The sequence below is a fragment of the Nicotiana sylvestris genome, chromosome 3 (genome assembly GCF_000393655.2).
Source record: "Nicotiana sylvestris chromosome 3, ASM39365v2, whole genome shotgun sequence".
NCBI lineage: Eukaryota > Viridiplantae > Streptophyta > Magnoliopsida > Solanales > Solanaceae > Nicotiana > Nicotiana sylvestris.
In genome coordinates, this window is record NC_091059.1 from 221,632,869 (window position 1) to 221,657,698 (window position 24,830).

Consider the following 24,830-nt stretch of genomic DNA (forward strand, 5'->3'; position numbering starts at 1 on the left):
GGAGCTAGGTTGTGATACCACATCATGGCCCCTTTCGAGAGTGTTTCCCCGAACTTCTTTAGCAGGACGGACTCGATCTCGTCATCCCTTAGGTTGTTGACCTTTACTGCACAAGTGTAGGCAGTGATGCTCGTTGGGGTCCAAGGTTCCGTTGTACTTCGGAAGCTCGGGAATTCTGAACTTCTTTGGAATGGGTTTTGGGGCCGCTTCCTGCAGGAACGGATTTTGCACAAATTTTTTCGAATCTACACCTTTCAAAATCGGGGGTGCGCCCGAAATTTGATCGACCCTGGAATTGTAGGTCTCTACCCTCTCTTCGTTGGCTTCTATGTTCTTCTCGCCCGACTCGATCCTCTTTGTGAGGTCCTCGAGCATCTTTACGATGGCGGGGTCGGCTGCTGACCCGTTGTTGCTTGATCTCTCTAGTACCTGCTCAGTTGGGGGAGCCGTCCCCGGTGCTACCGTGCTGGGAGTTTTTTGGTGACTTTGCAGCTGAGCAATCGCTAGCCGGTGTGCCTGTAACATCTCAAAAATAACGTGAAGGCTGACCTCTTGTTCCTCCCGAGCTGGGGGTTTTTGGACTTCTTGTTGATCTCTTTGATGTACGCTCCTGTTAGTGTGGGAGCTTATATTGACATGTTGAGTATCGCGTTAGACCGCGTCCACGGGGATTGGTTTCGGTGCATTCTCAGGGTTTTGTGGTGGTACACCAACACCTGGAACATCTACACCATTCTCTCCATGGTCCCCAAGATTGTTGTTTACTGAGTTAGACATTTTGACATGAAATCAAAGATCTTGGACAAGAAAAAGTGTGAAAGGTAACCTGTGTTATGTAGTTAAACCAGCAAGAAAATAATCACTATTATTTTTAGCCCCACGGTGGGCGCCAAACTGTTTACCGTGAAAATGGTAACAACAATTAAATTTGATTTTGTGGTTCTAAAAATACGTGATCTATTTTTATGATAGTTGTTAGGCAAAGAATGCTAAGTAAAAGATAGAAGGCAAGATTATAGCTCGAAAACAATGTAATAGTCAAACTGTACGGTTGGAAATCGGGGCCTCGAGCTGTCGTATATGAGACCTCGAGGTCGAGCTGCGTGGCTGGCTTGGAGCAATCGAGGGAGGATTAACAATTATGAGAGCTACAACGGTGGCTCTTTATGATCAATGATAAGCAATAAATGAAGAACAATAAATAGAACACAATGAATGTAAGCAATAAATGGAAGCAATGAGATCAATGGAATATGTTAGAGAGCAGAGAGACTGTTCTTGTGTATTCAATATTGAGCATCAGGTCCTTTACAAAATGACAAGGATTCCTTTTATATATGAAGGGGAATACCAACATAGTACAAATGCATTTATTACAAAGACATGAGGCTGATACAGCCATTTAATGTCATGGTACGGGTTTGGACTAGCCTAATGGATCTTGTCAGCTCTAGTCGCATGCCTTGGGAACCTCACACCGATCCACCGTCGTCACTGATTTACTCTGCCTCGAGGTCGATCGTTGCTTACGCTATCTCAAAGTAGATTACTGAGAACCCTTGAGGCTAGAGCCCCGAGCTAAGCTTCGAGCCTTCGGGGAAGGCAGTTCCTTTGAGGCGTTTTGGTGACTGTAAAATCGAACCGCCGATTTTTGCCCCATATATATACAAAACGGTAACTTGAAACTAATCCAAATCGTATATATATAGCTAACGCCGCCGACAATGTAATTAAAAAGTAGGTCGATTATTCTTTGCACATTCTTTTGCGTTATCATAAAGAATTTTGATTCTTATTTGCCATTTTAATCTCCATAATAATGATATTGAGTTATTATACTTTTTTTCCCCCTTGAAATAGTTTGCTTGTAAACTTATCTACTATAGTAAAAAGGCAACAAGGAAAGTAATATAATCAAGTTGCTCGCCTAGAAGATTCTTGATTAATATTATTACCTTTGTAGAAAGTAGTAGAAAAGAAGTTTTCAAGTGAGTAATCGATTTTGTTGTGATAGTTTTTGGACATATTCGAGGAATTTGGTATGTTATTATCCTGTAAGGTCATAATGTAATAATTAAATTCGTGACTTTGCTATGGTACGATTTAATTCAAATTAATGTCATTTATGAATAATAAATAAATAAACAGTGTAGTCAGGATAACGATTTAATTCAAATTTTAAACAATATTGTGTACATGTAGATAACATGCATGGTATCAAAGCGCAAGTAAAAGTTTTTCAGCAATAATTTGTTTCCAGCGAAATAGCCCATTTCCAAATCCGATTCCCTAATTCATGTCCGTATCATTTGTATTATTAATATTTAATTAACTAATTCCTTTTATTAGATAAATCCTACGGCAGATCCTCTTCGTGGTACTGTCTACGTACGTATATAGAGTTCATTTGACACTCATTATTAAACTAATGGCATGGGGGTAAGTGTCATTTTGTCACTTAATAAAAAAGCGAGGCTTATTTTAATAGTTTTTTAGGTTTATAAAGTAATGATTAAGAAAGCATTGTAACCTAAACCCCACACACATAATAACAGTTGTACAGAAAAAAACAGACGGACAAGCCATGTGGGTTGGGATGAATACGGTAAAGGTACGGCCTGGTGATTTTGTCTGGTTATGCAATAGCCACAGCCACAGGAAAGAATATTTCTTTGTCCACTCCTTTCTAATGAAGTTTTAGAAATCCCTTAAATCTTGATTAATTAGGATTATATCATAGGGTTAAGGGATTATATAGGGACTATACAATTAAATGAACGGAAAAGGGTCATATATGTCCCTCTACTTTCAAATATTGTTTATATTTGCCATCCGTTATACTATCCGACTCTATATACCTTTATCGTTAGGCTTTTAAACAAAAATGCCGGGGCATTTGCATCTATACCCGCTTTTGTGTCACGTTTTAACTTGTGCCCGCTTTGCAAAAACAATTGCAAGCATACCCGTTTTTTCGCATAACTTCAGCATGCGAGGCTGAAGTAGCAAAGGCAATCACGCAAAACTTCAGCATTCTAGTAGCCGGGCCTAAAGTTCAGCTCTAGAGCTGAACTTTTGGTTTTGTAACTGTCGAACTTCAGCTCTAGAGCTGAAGTTTTTGTTTGTAACTGACGAACTTTAGCTCTAGAGCTGAAGTTTTTGTTTTGTAAATGTCGAACTTTAGCTCTAGAGCTGAAGTTTTTGTTTGTAACTGGCGAACTCCAACTCTAGAGCTGAAGTTTTTGTTTTGTAACTGTGAAATTTGTAACTGGCGAACTCTAGCTCTAGAGCTGAAGTTTTTGTTTGTAAGTTTCAGCTCTAGAGCTGAAATATTTGTGTTGTTACTGTCGTACTTCAGCTCTAGAGCTGAATTTTTGTTTGTAAGGATCTGGGTTAGAGTAAATAGATGGGTATATCCAAATGAGTATATAACTTCCACGTGTCTCTTTGATTGTTGGATCCTACTTGTCTGTTAAACAGAGGGGCATTTTTGTTTAAAAGTCTAATGGTAAGGGTATGTAGAGTCCGATAATATAACGGAGAATACATATAAATAATATTTGAAAGTAGAGGGACATATATAATGACCCTTTTCCGTTAAATGAAATATATGGGTGGTTGGGACTAGAATAGGGGTAGTCTTTTCTTCACGTAGTTCCAAGTTTTGAACGTTGGGGTCAATATGGCTTAGATGATAGAATGTCACGTGCATTTATCACCATGTTCTTTCGGTATGGTCATCCATGTTTTTCTTCTTAAATCTTCACGCAGATGAATTGATGTTTTAAAGTTAGGGAGTTCGAGATGAGTGTGATTTTTTTTCCCCAATTTTGTGACAACAAACAACAATTATATGTCCGGTGTAAATTTACAAGTGAGGTCTGAAAAAGATAGTGTGTATATAGATCTTACTCATATTTTAAGAAGGGAAAGAGATTGTTTCTGATAAACCATCGGCTCAAAGTCAGATGAACAGTAACAATAACAATAATAATAAACCGAAGCAAAAGAAACAACAGATAGTAATAAAAATTTAAGAGTAAGAAAATACAAGACTAACATTTATACTACTAGTATGGAAAAGAAATGTTTGATCACTTACTAACTATCTACCCTAATTCACGACCTTCATGCCTTCTTATCAAGGGTCATATCCTCGGTAAGTTGAAGCAGCCCCATATCTTGCCTAATTACCTCCCTTAAATACTTCATCTCGACGCATCTATCTCCTTAGACCCATCAAGGTTAATCTCTCACACCTCCTTATCGGAGCATCTGTGCATCTTTTCATCATATGTCCAAATCATCTAAGCCTTACTTCTCGCATCTTGTCCTCCAGGAAGACCACTCCCACCTTATCCCCAATATTTTTGTTCCTAATCTTATCAATTCTGATATGCCCGCTCAATTTGTGACACTATCCTTTTATTAGCTCATTCCAGAATATATAATATTTATATATTTAAAAATTATTTAACTTTAAACTTTTACATTTTACTCTTAATAAGAAGTTTTTAGTGCACGAATATTTAGAGTACATATATAATTTTATATGTTTCAAAAGTCTTATAATCATATAAATTTATGGTATATTTAAGACTACAAATTTTAAAAATCTTTCTACAAGAATATGTATTTAATATGTTTTACACACACACACACACACACACACACATATATATATATATATATATATATATAGTAGAAATCAACAGATTCAATTTTTAAAAAATCAACAGATTGTATTAAACTCACCGAATCGGCCCCGCATATGCTCCTAACAAGTTACAAAATGTTATCGCATGCACTGAAACTGGTTGAAAATCAATACTTAAATAATGAAGTGAAAACTTATACCTTCTCTTCACTCTGCGGGGGTTTGGACATAAGAACTGTAAAATTCCAACAAAAAAAATAAATAAATAAAAAAAAAAAAAATCAAGTGAAAATAGTATTTGAAAATTAGATTTGTGTTTGGATATAAATATAATTTTGGGTTGTTTTTGAATTTTTCTGAGTAATCTAAATGAATTTTGAAAAAAAGCTTTTTGGAGTTTTTCAAATTTTCGAAAATCCAAAATTCATCTTCAAGTGAAAATTAAAAATTTTATGATCAAACACTGATTTCGAAAAAAATTAAAAAAAAAAGTGAAAAAATTCTTATGTCCTAATGGGCTTTTAATTCAGACAACCAAAGAACTTGTAGAAAAGGGGAAGAAAAACCTTAAGAGACACTCAATAATACTCACATTATTCAAAGAAAAGTAAAACTGGCCAAACATGCTTTTGCTTCTATTGGGAACTTGGTTGAACTATGTTTTTCCTTCTTCAGTTTAAACTTTTGCATTTTGATTTTTAAAGTTGTAAGTTTTAGGCTTTCTTGTATTTTCACTTTACTATTTTAAGTTCTCCTCCCTTATTATAATTTCTAATACTTTATAGACCTCATATTTTACATGATCTTTATTTTGCACGTCCGCTAAATAATTCAAAGTTGTTTATAATTAGTTTTAAACATGTATTAATTATATACTAAACCACAAAGCTATATATTCCTGCTTACCACAATTCCATGAATAAGGACCTATATATATATAGTGAAATATTCTTAGGAAGTGATTCGAAATAATTGAGGCGTATATTACTTTGAAATCTTGTTAGGACGTCCTAAAAAGAATTAGGTAAACAATAATGACTTAACATAGGTTTTGGCTTAACAAGTTGGATCGATACAAATAACATTTGGCAAATTGGTAAGCTAAGAAGATGATTATTTGGTTGTAAAATCTTAAAATAATTGAAGCAACATGGCTGACGATGCACATCACATGTGTGTTTGTTACAATAGGTTCCTAATTATGCTACTCCTAATTTTCAGGTGATTATTTATATAAACATCATTCCAAATGCTTTGGATTTAATTAAGATCAAACTGCATCTTTTTAACAATAGATATTGAAATTATATTAGTATATCCTTCACTCCTATTGTAACAAACATATTAATTTATGAACATACGTCCTTTTCACCACTGTTGTCATTGATCCGTTTCTTCTCTCAAGTTGAATTAAGAATGGATCTAATATCCTGGATTGTCCTGAAGTTAAGATTTTAAATTTAAAATTTCAGAACAAAATAAATATTAACTAATCTCTAATTAGTATTCCTGAGAATGGCTATCTGTGCACTTACCCCATATTTTTAGCGAGCTCTGCCGGCTAGTATACCGACCCATTCTTGAACTCGGGCCCAATTCAAGCACCTCGAGTATGTGGTAAAAATTGCACGGGGCATCCTATTTGGTCGCCCCCATTTAACCTATACCCATTTTTTTAAACTTTTAAATTGTACCCACTTTTTAAACAATTTCAGCCCTCTTTCTCCTCCTCCTTCTCCTCCTCAAAGTTATATCCGCCTCTTCTTTCTCAAACTTCTTCTTCTCCCTTTTCTGCAAGAAATCTGTTACGGCTATGTATATAACCTGTGAATACAAGTTCTTTGGTGGTTGTCTGAGATTGTACAGTGTGGTGGAGCTACTGAATCTTTTGAATATGTCATCTTAGGAATCATTACTGTTCTTGGTAGTCTGAGTCTTTGTTGTTTTCATTTCAAAGTGGAATGTTTTTTCTGTGTTGCTTCTCTTTTACTGCATTACACGCCATTACCCTTAATCGTTGTCATTCTCTTATTTTAAAGCTGTAATTGAACCTATAAGCCAGACTTCGACTCCAACATATCATAAAGATAAATCCTCATAAGGATTTCCTAATTGTTTTGTATTTTCTAATATCAGTTGTTTAGCAATAAAAATGGATGAGCAAAGTTGAGTGTGAATTAGACGAAATGAGGTTGCTGCATTTAAAGCGAACGATAACATAAAAAGCATATTTTTCCAGAAAAAACTTCAGCTCTAGAGCTGAAGTTCGCCAGTTACAAACAAAAACTTCAGCTCTAGAGCTGAAGTTCGACAGTTACAAAACAAAAACTTCAGCTCTAAAGCTGAAGCTTACAAAACAAAAACTTCAGTGAAAGGGGGTTCCCGTCTTTCTGTTCAAGCCAGGTAACACGCACACTCTCAAATTACATACTTATATATAAATTTTACGTTGTGTATTTGTATAGATAAAGTGAACTACTGTTGATGTTCATTTTATTAGGAATTGCTACTTGTTACTCGAAATTTACATATCTAGTTTATATATATTGTATATCGTGAAATTGCTTTTTTAATTCCTCCCGCTACCTGCTGCATTGTGTATATGTGTAAATAAACTGAACTACTGTTAATGTTCATTTTATTAGGTGTTGCTACTTGTTATTCGGAATTTACATTTCTAGATTACGTATATTGTGGATCGTGAAGTTGCTATTTAGTTCAACCGGCTACCAGCTCTAGAGCTGAAGCTTACAAACAAAAACTTCAGCTCTAGAGCTAAAGTTCGATAGTTAAAAAACAAATCGACAGTTACAAAACAAAAACTTCAGCTCTAGAGCTGAACTTTAGGCCCGACTACTAAAATGCTTTGCGCGATTGCCTTTGCTACTTCAGCCCCGTATGCTGAAGTTATGCGAAAAAACGAGTACGTTTGCAATTTTTTTGCAAAGCGTACACAAGTTAAAACGTGACACAAAAAGCGGATATAGATGCAAATGCCCCGAGCATGTGTCAATCTTTTTATCATATATATAATGCATCACTTAATTATGAATAATTAATTAATTTATACTTACATATGTTGAACATTCTAAGAACACTCCAATAATATAATACAGCACTTAAAATTCCTAGTAAAGATTTTACGATCAAAGAAGGATATTTTTTTTATAATGAACACTACAGGAAACATGTGTTTTTTATTGTTGAACTTAGGTTCCCAGATTTAAATTTGCACACCAATAAAATAATACGTTTTAACTGATTAATATTAGCTCCTTAAATTACATTTAATAGAGTTTTACATCACGTAAGTTCTTTTTTTTTTTTTTTGTAGCTAACCATTTTTGTATCAATCACCAATGTAACTGTACAAAACCCTAGCAAAGCTTATACAGCTTAAAAGACAAGACAAAAACCTACACTACAAGTTGAGAGGCTGATAAGATTAGAATTTGTTTTATGACACGTAATTTACAACGCGGTTTGGGTCAATTCAAGCTCTAGCCCATGGCTGATTTGGTAACGCCGGCACAGATATGCACAAATATCCTATTTGCCCCTACAATTCATAAACAGAATTCCTGAATCGAGTTTAATGGAATAATGAGTTTTTTCTTCACCTTATGACAACAAACCAGAATTCTCGTAGAGAACAAACAAATATCCGAGAATAAACTGACCAACATGTGTGATTTGATTAAGGTTTACATATATGAGAGGTATATAGCATCCATTACAGCCTAGTACCGTTGGAAAAATAACCCACACAAATAATATTCATGGTACACAATTGTAATAAATGCGGATTACTAAAATACAGTAACCAACGGTAATAATAAGAGAAACAAGGACACAAAAATTTTTACGTGAAAAACCCTTCTGAATAAGGGGAAAATCACGGCACGACAGGAACAGTTGATTTCACTATAGCAAGGATTTTACACTTTGTGGTGCCGAGTAAAATACTCCAAAACTACTACACACTCAAAAGAAAAAACTCTCTTTTAATTTTTTTCACCTCACTACAATACTGCTCAAACTCTCTATATTTTTCCTCACAGAGTATTTTTCTTCTTACTCTGTAAAATCTCTCTTACTCTATCTGTTTGGTGTGTCTTTCAACTGAGAGCAAGGTCAAGTATTACATTGTGAAGCCAAGGAATGATCTACCGTAAAATCCTCCTTACTATTTATTTTAGTTGGCTTGACATTTCAAAGCCAAAGGAAGTTGTCTTCCTTTCACATGGGATGGACCCATCAAATCTCCCTCTCCAGTCTCATGCACCTGAAGGAGGTATCTCTAATTTTTCATATAGAGCTCATTCTCACAAGTTCTTTGCATAGCTCGAACTTGTCTCTTAGTATCGTCTTGGTCAACATATCCGCAGGATTTTCACTCGTGTGAATCTTTTTGACCTGTAAAGATTCGTTCTCCACTTGCTCACGAATCCAACGATATCTCACATCGATATGCTTTGTTCTTGCATGGTACATGGAGTTCTTGCTCAAGTCTATTGCACTTTGACTGTCACAATAGACGACATAGTCTTTTTGATGCAATCCAGGCTCTTGAAAAAACCGCTAGAGCCATACCATCTCAGTGCCAGCTTCTGTACCTAGAATGTACTCCAGCTTCAGTTGCTGAGAGTGCAACGCACTACTGCAATTTAGACCATGATATAGCTCCCCCTGAAAAAGTAAATAGATACCAGTAGTGGATTTTCCATTATCAGTATCACTAGACATATCAGTATATGTATAGCCCAACAAGACTGGATTTGATCTCCCAAAACACAAGCATCCATCTGAGGTTCCTTTTAGATACCTGAGTATCCACTTCACACAGCTTTGTAATATTCTTTCCCGAGATTGTCAAGAACATGCTAACAATACCGATAGCATGAACAATATTAGGTCTAGTACATACCATTGCATACATTAAGCTCCCAACGACAGATGAATACAGAACTTTAGCCGTAATTTCTTTATCTTCCTTTGTTGTAGGACACATTGTCTTGTTCAACTTCATATGACCAGCAAGAGGCATGCTAACTGATTTAGCACTCATCATGTTGAAGCGTTTAAGTACACGTTCAATATACTTCTGTTGTGACAGCAATAACTTTCTCTTTGTCCTATCTCGGATAATCTTCATTCCTAGAATTTGTCGTACTGGACTCAAATCTTTCATATCTAATGACATGGACAAATCTTCCTTCAACTTGGCAATCAACTTCTTGTCTTGACCTACAATCAGCATGTCATCCACATTAACAACAAGATGATAAAGTTATTGTTAGAGAATTTCTTATAGCATGCACATGGATCTGAAAAAGTCTTTGTGTATGTTTGACTTCTCATGAATAAGTTAAACTTCCTGCACCACTACCTTGGCGCTTGTTTCAGCCCACAAAGACTCTTTTTTAATTTGCACACCGTGTATTTCTTTGCCTTTACTTCAGAACCTTCTGGTTGCTCCATTTAGATTTCTTCTTCCAAATCTCCATGTAGAAATGCAATTTTCACGTCCAACTGCTCCACTTCAAGATCTAGGCTAGCTGCCAAGCTCAAGATTGTTCGAATAGAAGTCATTTTAACATCGGGTGAGAAAATTTCATAAAAATCAATATATTTCTTCTATTCGAAAACTTTTACCACCTATCGAACTTCGTGTCTGACCAGCTTGCTGTTTCCATCTTTCTTGAGCTTAATAACCCACTTGCACTTGAGCGTTCTTATGCCTTTTGGAAGTTCAACCAATTCATATGTATCATTCTTTTGTAGAAAATTCATCTCTTCTTGTATGACTTCCATCCATTAGATTTGTTAGATAGCACCTCCTTGAAATTCTCTGGCTCCCCCTCATCAGTAACGAGGATATACTCTGAAGAAGGATACCTCCTGGACTCTACCTTCTCTCTTTCGTATCTTCTTAAAGGTTGTTGTCCTGGTTGTTGTCCTTGTTGTTTCTCTTCTTCTTTGTCTTGTGGGATAGAATGCTCCCCCTGCTTATTAACCTCTCCATCTACACCTTCCATGTGTCATTCTTCACATGTGGAAGGATAACATACATGTACAGTAAGAGTAATAACAAAGTCAGTGACTGTACCATTATCATTTTTGTCTTTGTTGATTGATCACCATCAATCCCGACCACATCTTCTCTGAAGATCACCTTTCTGCTTCTGATGATCTTCTTCCTTTCTAGGCTCACAATCTGTAATCGAACTTTTCATCTCCATATCCGATGAAGATACATGGAATAGCTTTGTCATCCAACTTCATTCTCTGCTCCTTTGGTACTGATGGACTCAGGTAACAGGTTGTGCGAGCTGCTTCACACCAAAATGACTTAGGTAGTTTTGCCATTTTGTGCATACTTCTCACTTTTCGACAATGGTGCGATTCACCCTTTCAGCTACACCATGGTGTTGTGGGATTCCAGGAACTGTCTTCTCTTGTCTGATTCCATGGCTTGAGCAGTACTTTTCAAACTCCTTTGAAGTATACTCTCCTCCATTGTCCGTCCTGAGACGCTTCAATTTTTGACCTATCTCCCTTTCTATCAGAGTATGGAATTTTTGAAAAACTTGAAATATACTGGTCTTTTGTTCGACAAAAATAAACCCACAATTTCCGTGAAGCATCATCAATAAATGTGAGAAAATATTGGTTACCTCCCATTGATTCTACATCTATTGGACCACAAACATCAGAATATACTAAATCAAGTATATTCGATTTTCTTCCACGAGTTGCTTGAAACGATACCCTATGTTGTCTTTCAAATAAATAACAATTCACAGTTGTACCTTTTGCAAATGAGATAAGTGACTTCTTGGATAGGATCTGCAATCCCTTCTCACTCATATGGCCCAATCCCCGGTGCCATAAATCTGCAGGCAACTCACATATCTTATGTAATCCACCTTCACATATCTTAGTGGTTGTCTTGTACGTCGTGTAGGGAGCAACTCCTTTAGCAATCACTAATGATCCCTTGGTAAGTTTCCACTTCTTTTTGCGAGTGATTCTCATACCCGTCTCGATCTAGAGCGATCCCTGAAATCAAATTCATTCACAAATCCGGTACGTGTCGCGTATCTTTTAAAACTAATGTGTATCCGACATTTGTCTTGATACAAATGTCGCTAATTCCCACAATCTTTGAGTGACTGGTATTTCCCATCTTGACCATCCAAAGTCTCCTTTGTACCTACAGAAGAATTCTCTTACCGATGTGGCATGGTAGGATGTTGTTGTCAACCACCCATTCTGACTCTTGATTTGCTAAGTGCACGCATTCTTCCTCCTTGTGAACGAAGAGAACCACTGAATCATTGTTTTGTACTGCAGCATTGTCATCATTTTTCTGGCCACTGCTCTCGCCTCGACCTTTCTTTGGGCATTCTCTTTTGAAGTGACCGGGTTGACCGCAACTGTAGCAATTCCTACCTTTGATCGGTTCCTGGACTTTCCACGAGCTTTAGATTTATCACGGCTACTCGATGCTCTATAAAAACTTCTTTCGTTGTTTTCCATGATAAGAGCCTGCCCCTTATTTTCGGGCTTGTCCCTCATCTTATCATTGAGTAGGATGGCTGATGTGAACTCATTTAAATCGATGGTATCTCTACCATGCAGAATGGTTGTTGCCAAATTATCATAGGAAGATGACAACGAGTTTAGAAGCATCATAGCCTTATCTACTTTAGTGATTGTTTCTCCGAGGTTTGCCAGTTGCTTGATTAATCCACTGAACATATTTAAATGGGACAAGAAATTTGTACCTTCACTCATATGGATGGCATAAAGCTGCTTTCTCATAAACAATTTGTTTGTTAAGGATTTGGACATGTATAGACTTTCCAGTCTTTTCCAAATACCACATGCACTATTTTCATCCTCAACATTATTGAGTACTTCATCGGACAAGTGCAATCTGAGTGCACTAGCCGCCTTCTTATCCATGTCTGCCCCAATCCTCAGCTTTAATAGTTTTCAACTTTGCCTCTTTTCCATCTAGTGCAATGTCCAACCCTTGTTGGATGAGTAGGTCCTTCATCCTTCTTTGCCATATGGAGAAACCATCATTATCGTTGAATCTTGTTACTTCGTATTTTACTCCTCACCTTTTTTTTTTCATAAAGTAAAATCAATCGTAAATAATATTTCTGTGAATGAGCAAAACGTAAGATGAATGCTTGTGTTTTGGGGATCAGATCCAGTCTTGTTGGGCTATACAAATGCTGATATGGCCAGTGATAATGATAATAGAAAATCCACTACTGGATATCTATTTACTTTTTAGGGAGAGTTATATCATCGCAGTCTAAATTAAAGAAGTGCATTGCACTTTCAACAACTGAAGCGGAGTACATTATTGGTACTGAAGCTAGCAAGGAAATGATATGGCTCAAGCGATTTCTTCAAAAGCTTGGATTGCATCAGAAGGAGTATGTCGTCTATTGTACAGTCAAAATGCAATAGACTTGAGCAAGAACTCCATGTGCCATGCAAGAACAAAGCATATCGATGTAAGATATCATTGGATTCGTGAGCAAGTGGAGAACGTATCTTTGCAGGTCAAAAAGATACACACGAGTGAAAAGCTTACAGATATACAGACCAAGACGATACCAAGAGACAAGTTCGAGCTATGCAAAAAAACTTGTCAGAATAAGCTCTATATGAAAAATTGGAGATACCTCCTTCAAGTGCATATGGGACTGGAGGGGGAGATTTGATGGGTCAATCCCATATGTAACGAAGACAACTTCCTTTGACTTTGAAATGTCAAGCCAATTAAACGAATAGTAAGGAAGATTTTACGGCAGATCATTCCTTGGTTTCACAATGTAATCCAAGCTTTGATACCAATTGTTGGAAAAATAGCCCCCACAAAATAATATTCATGGTATACAATTGTACTAGATGAGGATTATTAAAATACAGTAATCAACGGTAATAATAAGAGAAATAAGGACACTTTGATTTTTACGTGAAAAATTCTTCTAAATAAGGGAAAAACTACGGCCCAAGAGGAGCAACTGATTTCACTATAGCAAGGATTTTACACTTTGTGGTACTGAGTAAAATATTCCAAAACCACTACACTCAAAAGAAATAACCCTCTTTTGATTTTTTCAACTCATTACAATACGGTTCGAGCTCTCCATATTTTTCCTCATAGAGTATTTTTCTTCTTACCCTGTGAACTCTCTTACTCTATCTGTTTGGTGTGCCTTTCAACTGAGAGCAAGCACCTATTTATAACGGGTAGAATTGATTCTGTGATGTCATGTTAATGGCAAAAGTCAAATATTACATTGTGAAGCCAAGGAATGATCTGCCGTAAAATCTTCCTCGTTATTCATTTAATTGACTTGACATTTCAAAGCCAAAGGAAGTCTTCTTCCTTTCACATGGGATGGACCCATCAAGTAGTAACTAAAGAGATAAACCAAATTCTAAACCAACAGCCAATAGATAACATCACTTTTGGACGAAAAACCCCCGCCAAAACAGGTATACAAGATTTCATACTTTGTAAATCTTTGGGGGGGGGGGGGGTATCTAGTGAAAACATTAAAAAGAAAGTCTATGTCTTTAGGGGAAAAAAAGAAGAGAACGACTTCAATGTAACATTTACGCAATCAAATACCCTGACTGAAAATGGAACCTACAACAACATTGGCTAACAAATACAAGGTGACATTACTGTATTTGGAGATTTCTCTGGTTAACTGACCTAGGTGACACAGCTTTGAACTTCCAAAGAGAGCTATCATCTATTACCTTTCCCATATACCTATCATGATGGCTAGGAAGTATAGAATAAACTATAAAGGGGAAGAAAAAACAGAGATGCTATATCGCTGCAACCCTAGGGGGAAACTTTTTTGCCATGTCTCCAAACAAATGGTTGTCAGAAAGTCCGCAAAAGAAGCAGTGACAAATCCTGCAGATGTTTCTTGTAAACCCAAATGCAGCTTTGGACGATGAAAAAAAAACATTTGGGCTCGTGTCCTCGGAATTTCTAGCAAGAGAATGCATTACAAATATAGATAGGTATTGACACTGATTTCAAAGGCAAACGAACAGAATACGAAGTCAAAATCTGGGTACTCCTAATATTTCACCAAGTACAAGCATTGGCTAATCTGAGCTATGCAACATATATCTTGTTTTGACAGAGACATAATATCCCTTCAGTAAGAAAGGACTAAGAATCCAGTTAGTTTATATTGCTTTAATTAATATTACTGGATCTACTTATCCAAAGAGGAAAGGAGCAAAATTACTGAATCCTTATGGTGTTCAGTGCAAAAGCTGTTTCAGACATTGGATCACAGTCCTAAATTAGTACGCATTCAGTGATTAAACCAAACAAAATCAATACGCGGGCACATTATTCCAAGGAGATAAGGTCATGCCATGTTCTGATATCAAATCAACAATAACCTAAGTTGCTCGGACTCGGGTGAGGGTGTCCGAATCCGATACGGGTGCGGATCTAAAGGCCGGATCCTTCATGATCTGAATTTTAAGATTGGGGGGTATACAGGGGCGAAGCTAATACGACATATAAGGTAAAATATTACTTGTTATTGATTAAAAACAGACTTTGAACACCCTTGCATAGCCCACTGGCAAAGGGTATTCAAAATTTGAACACCTTTATTGAATTTCCTGGCTTCGCCACTGGGGTATAGATCCAGGTACAAATATGGGTGCGGGGATTCGGCTAAAATAATTCACATATCTAAAAATAGAGTTATAAAAATATGTTTAAATCATGAGACATTATGTGAAAAACATACAAGGTATTCCGTGAAGGAGAAAATATTGGTCAAGAGGAAAAACCGAGAAAGAGATAAAAGTATAAGGACTGACATAGAATGATAGAAATTTCTAAATAATATGTACTCCACTTTCTTCAATTTCACCCTAGCTTTTATTTTGTTTTCCGTAATCATTGTATTTGTCCCGAATTTCTCTGTAAATTTTGGTCAAAGTACCCAAAATCAGTTGACCAGATTCGGTACGGATCCCACACCCACGTTGTGTCGACACGGGTGCTGCACCGAAAGTGAAGAGTCAGAGTAACTTAGACAATAACTATTACTACGACATAACTGTTACTATTGCGGTTTATGTCCTGATATCAAACCAACAGTAACTACTACAACTACGTAACAACTACTCCTGCTACTACTATTAAGTATGACTCACAGGCTAGTTGGGTCAGCTATATGGGTCCTCTAAATACATTATGCTCTTCTCTCCATGTTATTTTAGGTCTAACTTGTCCTCTTTTAACACTTTCTATCATTATCGCGTCACATGACCAGATTATCCCATGTGACCTTCCATTTTATCCTCTATGTGCTACTTATAATACAATATGACGTGATCATTCCACTACTTTATCCTGATACAAACCAAAAGGGCAAAATCTCCAATGTAATCAAAATAAAATAAATATAAGTATACAACTTACTAGTGTAAAATAAAGCTACAAGACTATTGCTATTGAGATACGACAAGAATAGACAGAGGTTTATTTTATTCACTTCAAGTGTGCCTTTCATAAGGCTAAGAACACCCTATTTATAGTACATATAATTACAAGAATTAACTTGATTAAGTTCAAATTTGAGGAGATTATGGAAATAAACTTACAGATTTGTGCTAATAACGTACTATGAAATATAGCTACAATTATTATGAATTATAAAATAAAGCCACAAGACTATTGCTATTGAGAGATAACAAAAATAGATAGATATAGAAGTATTACTTACTTCAAGTGTGCCTTCCATAAGGCTAAAACACCCTATCTATAAAGTGCAAAGTCTACCCCAAAGTTACACGAATTAACAAGATCATTTAATAGGTACATGTAAACAAAAGTTTCATAGAATGGACAGTGTATTTGTAACACTTACCATCTCCAGTCGTACAGTAAGCCTTGTTCTTTATCTGCATAAGAATTATCAACAAATGACTTAGCATATTACTTCGAATACTACCCAATTATGGTATTGACAAAAGGTTAGAGAAGAAAAGTACGTCGTGATTACCTACTATAGTCACAATAGTCTTCCAAATAGAACCCCGCCAAAGACAAAAGCACCAAACCATTTGTTGGACACAAATCTACATACAAAGTACAATAGATTCAAAAAGTAAGAATCCAAAAGACTAAATTTTATCAGTGACATGAATCAATTCATAGATACATTGAACTGCTTTGGATGCTATAATACTGTATTTCTAAGGATGAATTGCTTTTGATACTTTCATGTCCAAGGCAGCGGACAAATAGAAGTAAACCAGTTGACCACATATTCACAGTAACTAAAATGTAAGCATGTCTCTAATTACTATTCTATACACACTTTCTGTTGCAATCTGCACGAGATGATAAGTCAACGGTCCAAATTTGCCAGGCCAACTGGCCAGAAGCAGCTGTCAGAAATGCATAGTATGGCCATCCTGTTCAAACAAAAAAGAGTAAAATAAATTAAACTAGCAAAATATGGGAAATAAGTAACAAGGAAAATGATTGTCACAAACTGATTAGAGCTAAATAAATTAGAGAAGGAAAATACATACCAATATCAGCATTAACTCCGGAAAGAGCAAGACTGCTGATGCATGCTAATCCAAAACCACTGATCCATTCTTTTGTGGAATCTCCAAATCTCAAGGCTGTAGACTTGACACCCACTTTGAGATCGTCTTCTTTATCCTGAATGAACATTCACCAACATATTGACAAGAGCTGGTTTCACATAAATTGGAAAACTTCTAAGTGTCTCAGACTAGTTTAATGGGGAACACAAATCTAGATTGGTGCATCAGCTATTTAAGACACATATGCCAGATGCTATGAGGGCTTCAATTGTAGCACAAGGCAATTATGACACTACGAACCTGAAAGTCTGAAAAGCCTAATTAACATGGGTCCTTTTTTTCATTTAGACATTTCTGGAAGCCAATTTTGTATTGGCAAAGGCAGGTTTTCATGTCAATATTACCTAATACATAGAGCAGACATAAGATCTTCCAGCAAATATAAAATGTAGTCTGATACCAATAGCCTTTTTCCCAGATAACAACATTATACTAGTACTTAAAGAAGATTCAAACTAAGGATGCAGCAGCTCCTCAATTCCAATTTATCAGACACTTTTACCATTTGAAATGCCATAAAATGTTTGGTACCATCCTGTTAGTAACATTATCTATATATATATATATATATTAAAGCAAGAAAGTTACCATATATAATTGACATTATGGTTAAGCCAAGTGGCAAGCTAATAAATGTCAATAGTATATGATAACTTTATTCTATATTTGACTATTTTAGTTAAATACAAATATAATATATATATATATATATATATATATATATATATATATATATATATATATATATATATATATATTCTAAAATTCGAATTTAAATTAAAAATAAAATTTATCTTTTTTTATCATGTTATCATACTTAATTCAGTTAAATGATCATATGCAACCATGTTAGGAACTTTTGTTATTTTTTCTAATTATTTAAATACTACTTCGCCTCTAGCAACAAAAAAAACTACTCCATATAACTATAAAACTCTTTCACATTTAAAATCCTATAAGTATAGTTCTTTGAAACACTGTAGCTGGATTTGAATAAAACGAAATTCTTTTAAAATAAATGTAATATATAGAGTACACGTCTATGTTTATCTAAATAACAAAAAAGAGTTTACAAAACCAAATAAAAATTTACTTACATATATAATAAAGTAAACATACATGCTGGAGAAAGAAAGATCACAAAATCAGTCAATATTAAAAAAAAGTTGTTTCTTTTTTCTTCTTGAAGAATATTTGTTTGAAGAGTCAATTTGCATAAATGGACATCAAACAAATAACAAAACTTTGGCTATACAATTGCTATCATTAATTTCAATTTAGCACATTCAAGGAATTGAAGGGTATAAGCTGAAACCCCTACATTTAGCTGTAGTCAAGCCAATATTGCAAGGGTATAATATTTTTTTCGTTGAAGAATATTAGTTTTGAATCATTAGATTATGTGAAAGGTTTTTTTTTTCAAACTCAACAAGAGATAAATTGGTTTCTAATTGATAGTTTCTATAGCGACTTTTAAGTGTAACAAAGAGTATATATAAAGAAAAAATTGGTATGACGTGAAATATTTTTTAAAATGTAAACAAATTATTTCGAAAAAACTCTTTACTTTTTTTAATTCAAAGATAATAAAAAGATAGGATATTTTTGAACATTAGTAGAGAATTTTAAAATTATTATAATAGAAGTTATATAATGGATAAACTCAAAAAACCGAAATCTTATGGAATATTTACATAATATCCGGCCATATTTATTGTTTACTTTTTATAGCTAATATAAGAGATGATATACCGACAACACGCGATTATACACATATTATATATGGATTATATAAATTACACATCATTCAATTTTTTAATTTAAGTGGTCGGGTGAGCATCTATTTAGGCTAATTAGACAAAGCCAAAAGAAAAATATGAAATAATTTCAATCAAAGAGTAAAAATATAATTAAAGTTCATATGTAGACAATTTTTATTAAAACTCATCCTTTTATAGTGAAATAAATTAATTTTTTGTAACAAAAGAAATAACGACATAAAAATAAGATAAGAGAAAATATATATTGAAAAAAATGTTAGAAAAATCTAAAAACGAGAAATAAAAGATGACAACAAATTTCTTCTTTATGTTTCATCTTTGTTGAGTATAAAATTTTTGAATGTTAATCTCATCGATTTCAATATTTTTTTTTCAACTCAAATACATAGATTATAAGATAAGAATATCTTAGAATATTTTTTTAATTTACTACATTATGTGTCATTTTTAAAAAATCACTATTACTAACAAACTGATATGATATTCGAATTTGAATTGGAATGCAATTTGAGTAGTTTTCATTGAGGTTAAGGCAAGTATGGTGTAGAAAAATAAACTACTTGACAATTTTAAGACAACATATGCAATGTTTTATAATAATAATCAACTAATTTAACATTTAATGATTCAAAGAACAAATTTTTTTGTATATATAGAGTATTAAAAATTCAAATTCTAGGGCTAGATATATCGATAAACTTAAAGTGGAGTCATACTGAAATAAATCCGGCTAAAGAATCATTTAATTTTTTAGATAGCCGATTAAAGTGAATTTTAAATTAAGGATAATATCTTCACTTGCATCATTACAAAGATAATCATTATTATAATATATATAAAGTTTTAAAATTTGAAATTTCAAAATAGAAATATTTTTTGAAAGATAAAATCATACCAAATAAGAGTTCAAGTCGTAGTATAAGAGTCACGTCGTAATCAAAGAATCGTTTATATCGTGCAACCTTTGTGCTTTGCCATAAATATGAGTTATTATTTCACTTTGTGGCTATTTTTAGGTTCCAATGATACCTATGAGAATAGTGCAAAAATAAAATTATCACTACGAGAATTAAGAAAATGTTACTCTTTTTCATGTACTATTTCTTAATTAATATCTGACGATTATCTATAATTATTTAGAAGGTTTAAATGTTAAAGGTTATTTACATATAATTCAAATAACTCAGATATTTAACATGGTTAATATCAAATATCAAAATGGAGTAAAAAAAAATTCACTAGCTAAAGAATTTTTTATATTTTTAGATAGCCAACTAAAATGAGTTTTGAATTAAGAATGATATTCTCAATTACATTATTATAAAAATAATTATTATTGAAAAATAATGTTTTAGAAACTGAAATTTTAAGAAAGAAATATTTTTCAAGAGATATCAACACACCAAATAAGGGTTCAAGTAGTAGTAACAGAGTTAAGTCTTATCCAAAGAGTCATTCATTGTCTCAACATTTAATTGTTTAGCCATAAATATGAGTTATTATTTTGCTTCCTGACTATTTTTAGGATCCAATGACACCGGCAAGAATGGTACAAAAAAGAAAAATAGAAGAAATAGTTAATTTTTTTCATGTAGTTAATATCAAATGATTATCTATATTTACTAAGAAAGTGTAAATTTTAAGATTATTTACATACAATCCAAATAACTTAAATATTTGACATGATTAGTGTTCGCGCATCCGCACGGGTACTAATACTAGTTTTTCAATTAAGCAACAATTTTATTGATTTGGGAAAAGCAAACTCCCATATATAAGTAGTATACCAAAAGTAGTATGTCAAAAACAGAATATGATTTCTGCAAAAGACACCCAATCTCCATTAGGAACATTATTCTATACCACATTAACACTTTTAAATTCATTTAACTATTCATAATCCACACTTTGTCGATATATTTCTCCATCATAGTACCTTTTTAAGTGTTACTTCAAATTCCTTGCAGGCTTGCACTATCGGTATAAATTATCATACACATGTCAAGTAATATCTTAACTCCATTTCCAATTAAACGCCGCCATATAAGATGGAATCGAGGGAGAATTTTGTTAATCCAGAATTTTCCTATAAGATCCTTATTTTACCTTCTCAAAAAAAATCCTATAAGATCCAATACTAATCAGATGAACCCAAAAAATATAATCCTCCAAAAAGAAAACCACTAAAGAGAAGCAAATGGGACTTATGGGAACTAAATCTCTCCCTTCCTCTCTTTCACGCGCGCGCGCACACACACATATATCCAATCTCTCTGCATCTGACACTCAAATTACATGATTGAAGCTGCCTTACACTCACAGATAGATGCTAATAACATGCAGTAAAAGGGTCACAATTTGACTGTTAAAATCTATCAAGTGGGTGAGCAATCTGAAAAAGACATAAGGTGAGGCAGCACGGGTGTAGTTGTGAGCTTGTGACAGGAAACTGAATCTTTCTGGATAGGGTTACAGGAAGTCTCGAGCACGAGGCAATAGTGTGCATGTACAGGAGACCAAGTCTCTAAGGTGCAAAGGCAATATATTGAAGTAAAACGTTTTTATATTTATGTGAAATTGTCTGGTAAACATTTCAAACTCAATTCAGTATAATATGCAGTCATATTTTAAATGATTAATAAGTACCTGATGTGCATATATTGTGTCATACACGAGCGTCCAAAACACCCCAGAGGCGTACAATGGAAGCACAACTGCAGGATCAATACTTCCTTTAATAGCAGCCCAACCTAACAAAGCTCCCCAGTTGAAAGTTAGACCAAGATAGGCTTGAGGCTGCACCAACAGATATAGACATCACCCATTCTAACCAAACTGTCGGGAAAGATTCACAGGAGCTGAGAAGAGAAATTCCTTTGGGGTTGGGGACAGTGAGAGTGAGGGAGACTGTACAGATATACTGATTTGAGAGAAGCAACGGGAACATTAGGATACATTACCCAAAATGTCAACCTCTTCATGAGGGGGTATGAGAAGACCAGCAACAGGGATGAAGCACCCAAAATGCGGCTGCAACAAGAGAGATGAATCATTAGCAATGTGAAACGTCACATAAAGCAAGAAATGCTTTCTGCATCGAAATGCAAGAAAGAGATCAAAGATACTCATAAATACCCAGTTCTCTAAATCGTGGCAAATCAGAAAATAAACCCGAAGTGATTATTTTAGCAGAATATGGGACAAACCATATATAATTCAAAAGGGGACTCCGACAAATGCACTGTCTTTAGTCCCAAATGTCTGCAACTTGCAAGAATTACTACACATTCCATACCTAGATTTTACCAAAGCAAAACTGTGATATTATTCTTATTAAGTGAATTGAAGTAAAGCCCCGGAACTGAAATTTTTTGGTTGGGGGAGAGGTCTTGGAAATGTTGCCTGATGTGAGAAAGTGGAAAAAAGAAGAGATTTGTAAACCTATGTGTTCATTACATTTTGTCATAAATAGTTTAAGATCTTTTCAACAGATACACTGGTCCTTCTTCTAAGGAGAAATGGTTTCCACATCATCAGACTCAACAAATTTATATTGCGTAATGCTCTAAAGTTTTAATAAGCATTTTTAACTTACTCAACAATATCCATTGGGTGATTAAAGAAATGGATATCCGGCAAGAAAGCATTCATCAGAATCGCAAAGTAGCATGCTATCATATAAATTTTTTAGCATGCTATCATATAAATTTTTTGTGTTTTGACAAGATCAGGATCATTCAGTTTCAGAGTCCTGTTTTTGGCAAAAAAAGCACAGCTCTTGCAGACTTCAGCAATGGCAAGATGAAACTATTTAAGCTGACTTCAAACATATAAAGAAAATTTCACTGACTTCTCTATAAAGTATAAACCATGAGACGAAAGCAGATCATATAAAACTCTTCTATGAGAACAGATAGCCATTGACTGGGTTCAGTTAATCAACTAGAATGAAACAATTAATTAAAACACTCTCAAACAGATTAAGCAAAATGCTTTCTGTGCAAAGGAAAACCTGAGAAAGAACAGAATCATGTGAAGAAAAAAAGACACAAACCTAAAATTGTTTAATTGCAAAAGAATCCCAAGACCTAATAGCAACTGGAACCCAAGGAAACAGAGCCCTTGAAAGGGTGTCAATACACCACTCGCGACTGGCCTCGACCTTGTTCTTTCCACCTGCACTGCATGAAAGCTCGCAAATATACTTAAAGCAGAAGAAAAAACTGATGTTATAAGCAAAAGGCCAAAGTCAACCAGCTTTCAGAAGGATGGTACAAGAAAGGATTATATTGTTGATGATATGAGGAGGAATCAGGGAAGAAACCAATACAAGATACTCCGATCAACTTCAGTCTCAATGACTTTTTAACTATGAACTCCTAGATGATACTAAAAGGAACTGGAAATGATTACGTATGAGAACAAGAGAGAGAAAAATAAAACAGACATAAGGTATCAACTTCAAAATTCGATGGTTAAACTATCACACTGCTACCCAATTGGAGCAGTAAAGGAACTAATTATAGCAGCCCCCATCTTGCAATGAAACGGCATAATATCAAGGGAAAGAGTAGCACCTATTTTTTCTTCCCATTAATTCCCCGTATCTCTCACCCAGCGACCAAGACAATGGAGAAGGAAGTAGCAGGCCGCATCACCTTCATTCATATCCAACATCCTCATCCTAAAGTAGCAGAAGCATTCTAGATATCAAGTCAGAAAATTGATTCTCTTTTTGTTCCCCCTCACTATTATCTTAGAGGACTGAGAAAAAGAGCACATCTTCTTATCAAGTGTTGAGCTGATGATTTTCCCTTTTTAATGGAACTAACAAATTATTCTAAACCACTACTTGGAGTTACCATATCAACTATCCAAATAAAAAAAGAGCAATAAATGAATTTTTTCTTTGGGAATGTGTAAGTGTAGTTCGACTTAAAGAACTATACAAAATCCTACTAAAGCTAAAAGGGAAAACCCAATCACCTTAGTGTCAATATCTCGATCAAGAAGATCGTTAACTGTACAACCAGCACCTCGCAAAAGCAAAGCCCCGCAACCAAATAGTGTCATCATTTTCACATCAGGAAGGCTCCCTGGCGTAGCAGCCAAAGCAATCGACCTACACATAAACCCTTAAAAGTTAAGAATGATAACAAACAGACAAGCACAAGAGTAATTAAAGTACAGGGGGGGGGGGGGAATTGGAGTTACCACATGCAGGGCCAAGCGAGTAACCAAGTGCCAATAGGCTTATCAAGTCGGGCAAGATGAGCGTAGGGTCTAATTCTTTGGGGCAAATACGTATCAATCCAAGAAGGCTGTTTTTGTTGCTCATTCTTCTTCTCCTCTTCTGAATTAGCTAAGGTTGAAAAGTGAAGAACTTGACGGTACCCTAAAAGTTCAATTCTTGAAGAATGTGGAGAGTAATAATATGTCAAAGATTTCTTAAAATTGGAGTTGGGTATATATATATACTGATCAGAAGAAGAAGAAGATTGAAAGGGGTTGATTAACTGAGAATGAGGAGCAGTTGTGCTAGGGTTTGTTTGATCGGGAGAAGAGCAGAGGGCAGCGATAGAGGGGCGAGGGTGCCGCCGGAGGACACGAGAAGTTCGAGAAAGACGGCGGTACAATGCCATTTTTGAGCTCAAATGTAGGTACTAGGGAATGGGAATACTCATTTTCCT

At 34.9% G+C, this 24,830-nt stretch overlaps 1 protein-coding gene across 4 annotated transcripts; it reads right to left on the minus strand.

Annotated features, from left to right (window-relative positions):
* Positions 1-7,897: 7,897 nt before the first annotated feature.
* Positions 7,898-24,830, minus strand: LOC104241583 (4-hydroxybenzoate geranyltransferase 2). Of its 4 annotated transcripts, none has more exons than XM_070171517.1 (10): positions 24,355-24,830; positions 24,127-24,262; positions 23,195-23,316; positions 22,101-22,170; positions 21,787-21,936; positions 17,279-17,414; positions 17,062-17,158; positions 16,744-16,819; positions 16,609-16,642; positions 7,898-8,216 (listed from the first exon to the last, which is right to left on the minus strand). In XM_070171517.1, exons 1-8 carry the CDS (start codon positions 24,780-24,782, stop codon positions 16,753-16,755), a joined length of 1,206 nt encoding a protein of 401 aa, XP_070027618.1. In that variant the 5' UTR covers positions 24,783-24,830; the 3' UTR covers positions 7,898-8,216; positions 16,609-16,642; positions 16,744-16,752. The 4 variants fall into 4 exon arrangements, with proteins under 4 accessions (XP_070027618.1, XP_070027617.1, XP_070027619.1 ...); XM_070171516.1 differs by lacking the exon at positions 7,898-8,216 and adding an exon at positions 15,279-15,738; XM_070171518.1 differs by lacking the exon at positions 7,898-8,216 and adding an exon at positions 15,638-15,656.

Bases quoted from the DNA above. Each gene is read 5' to 3' on its own strand.
- LOC104241583 (XM_070171517.1), bottom strand. From the start codon at position 24,782: ATGGCATTGTACCGCCGTCTTTCTCGAACTTCTCGTGTCCTCCGGCGG. The intron at 21,937-22,100 runs GTAATGTATCCT...CTGTTGGTGCAG, and splicing joins TGAAGAGGTTGACATTTTGG to CCTCAAGCCTATCTTGGTCT. The intron at 17,159-17,278 runs GTATGTATTTTC...TTGTTTGAACAG, and splicing joins CGGAGTTAATGCTGATATTG to GATGGCCATACTATGCATTT.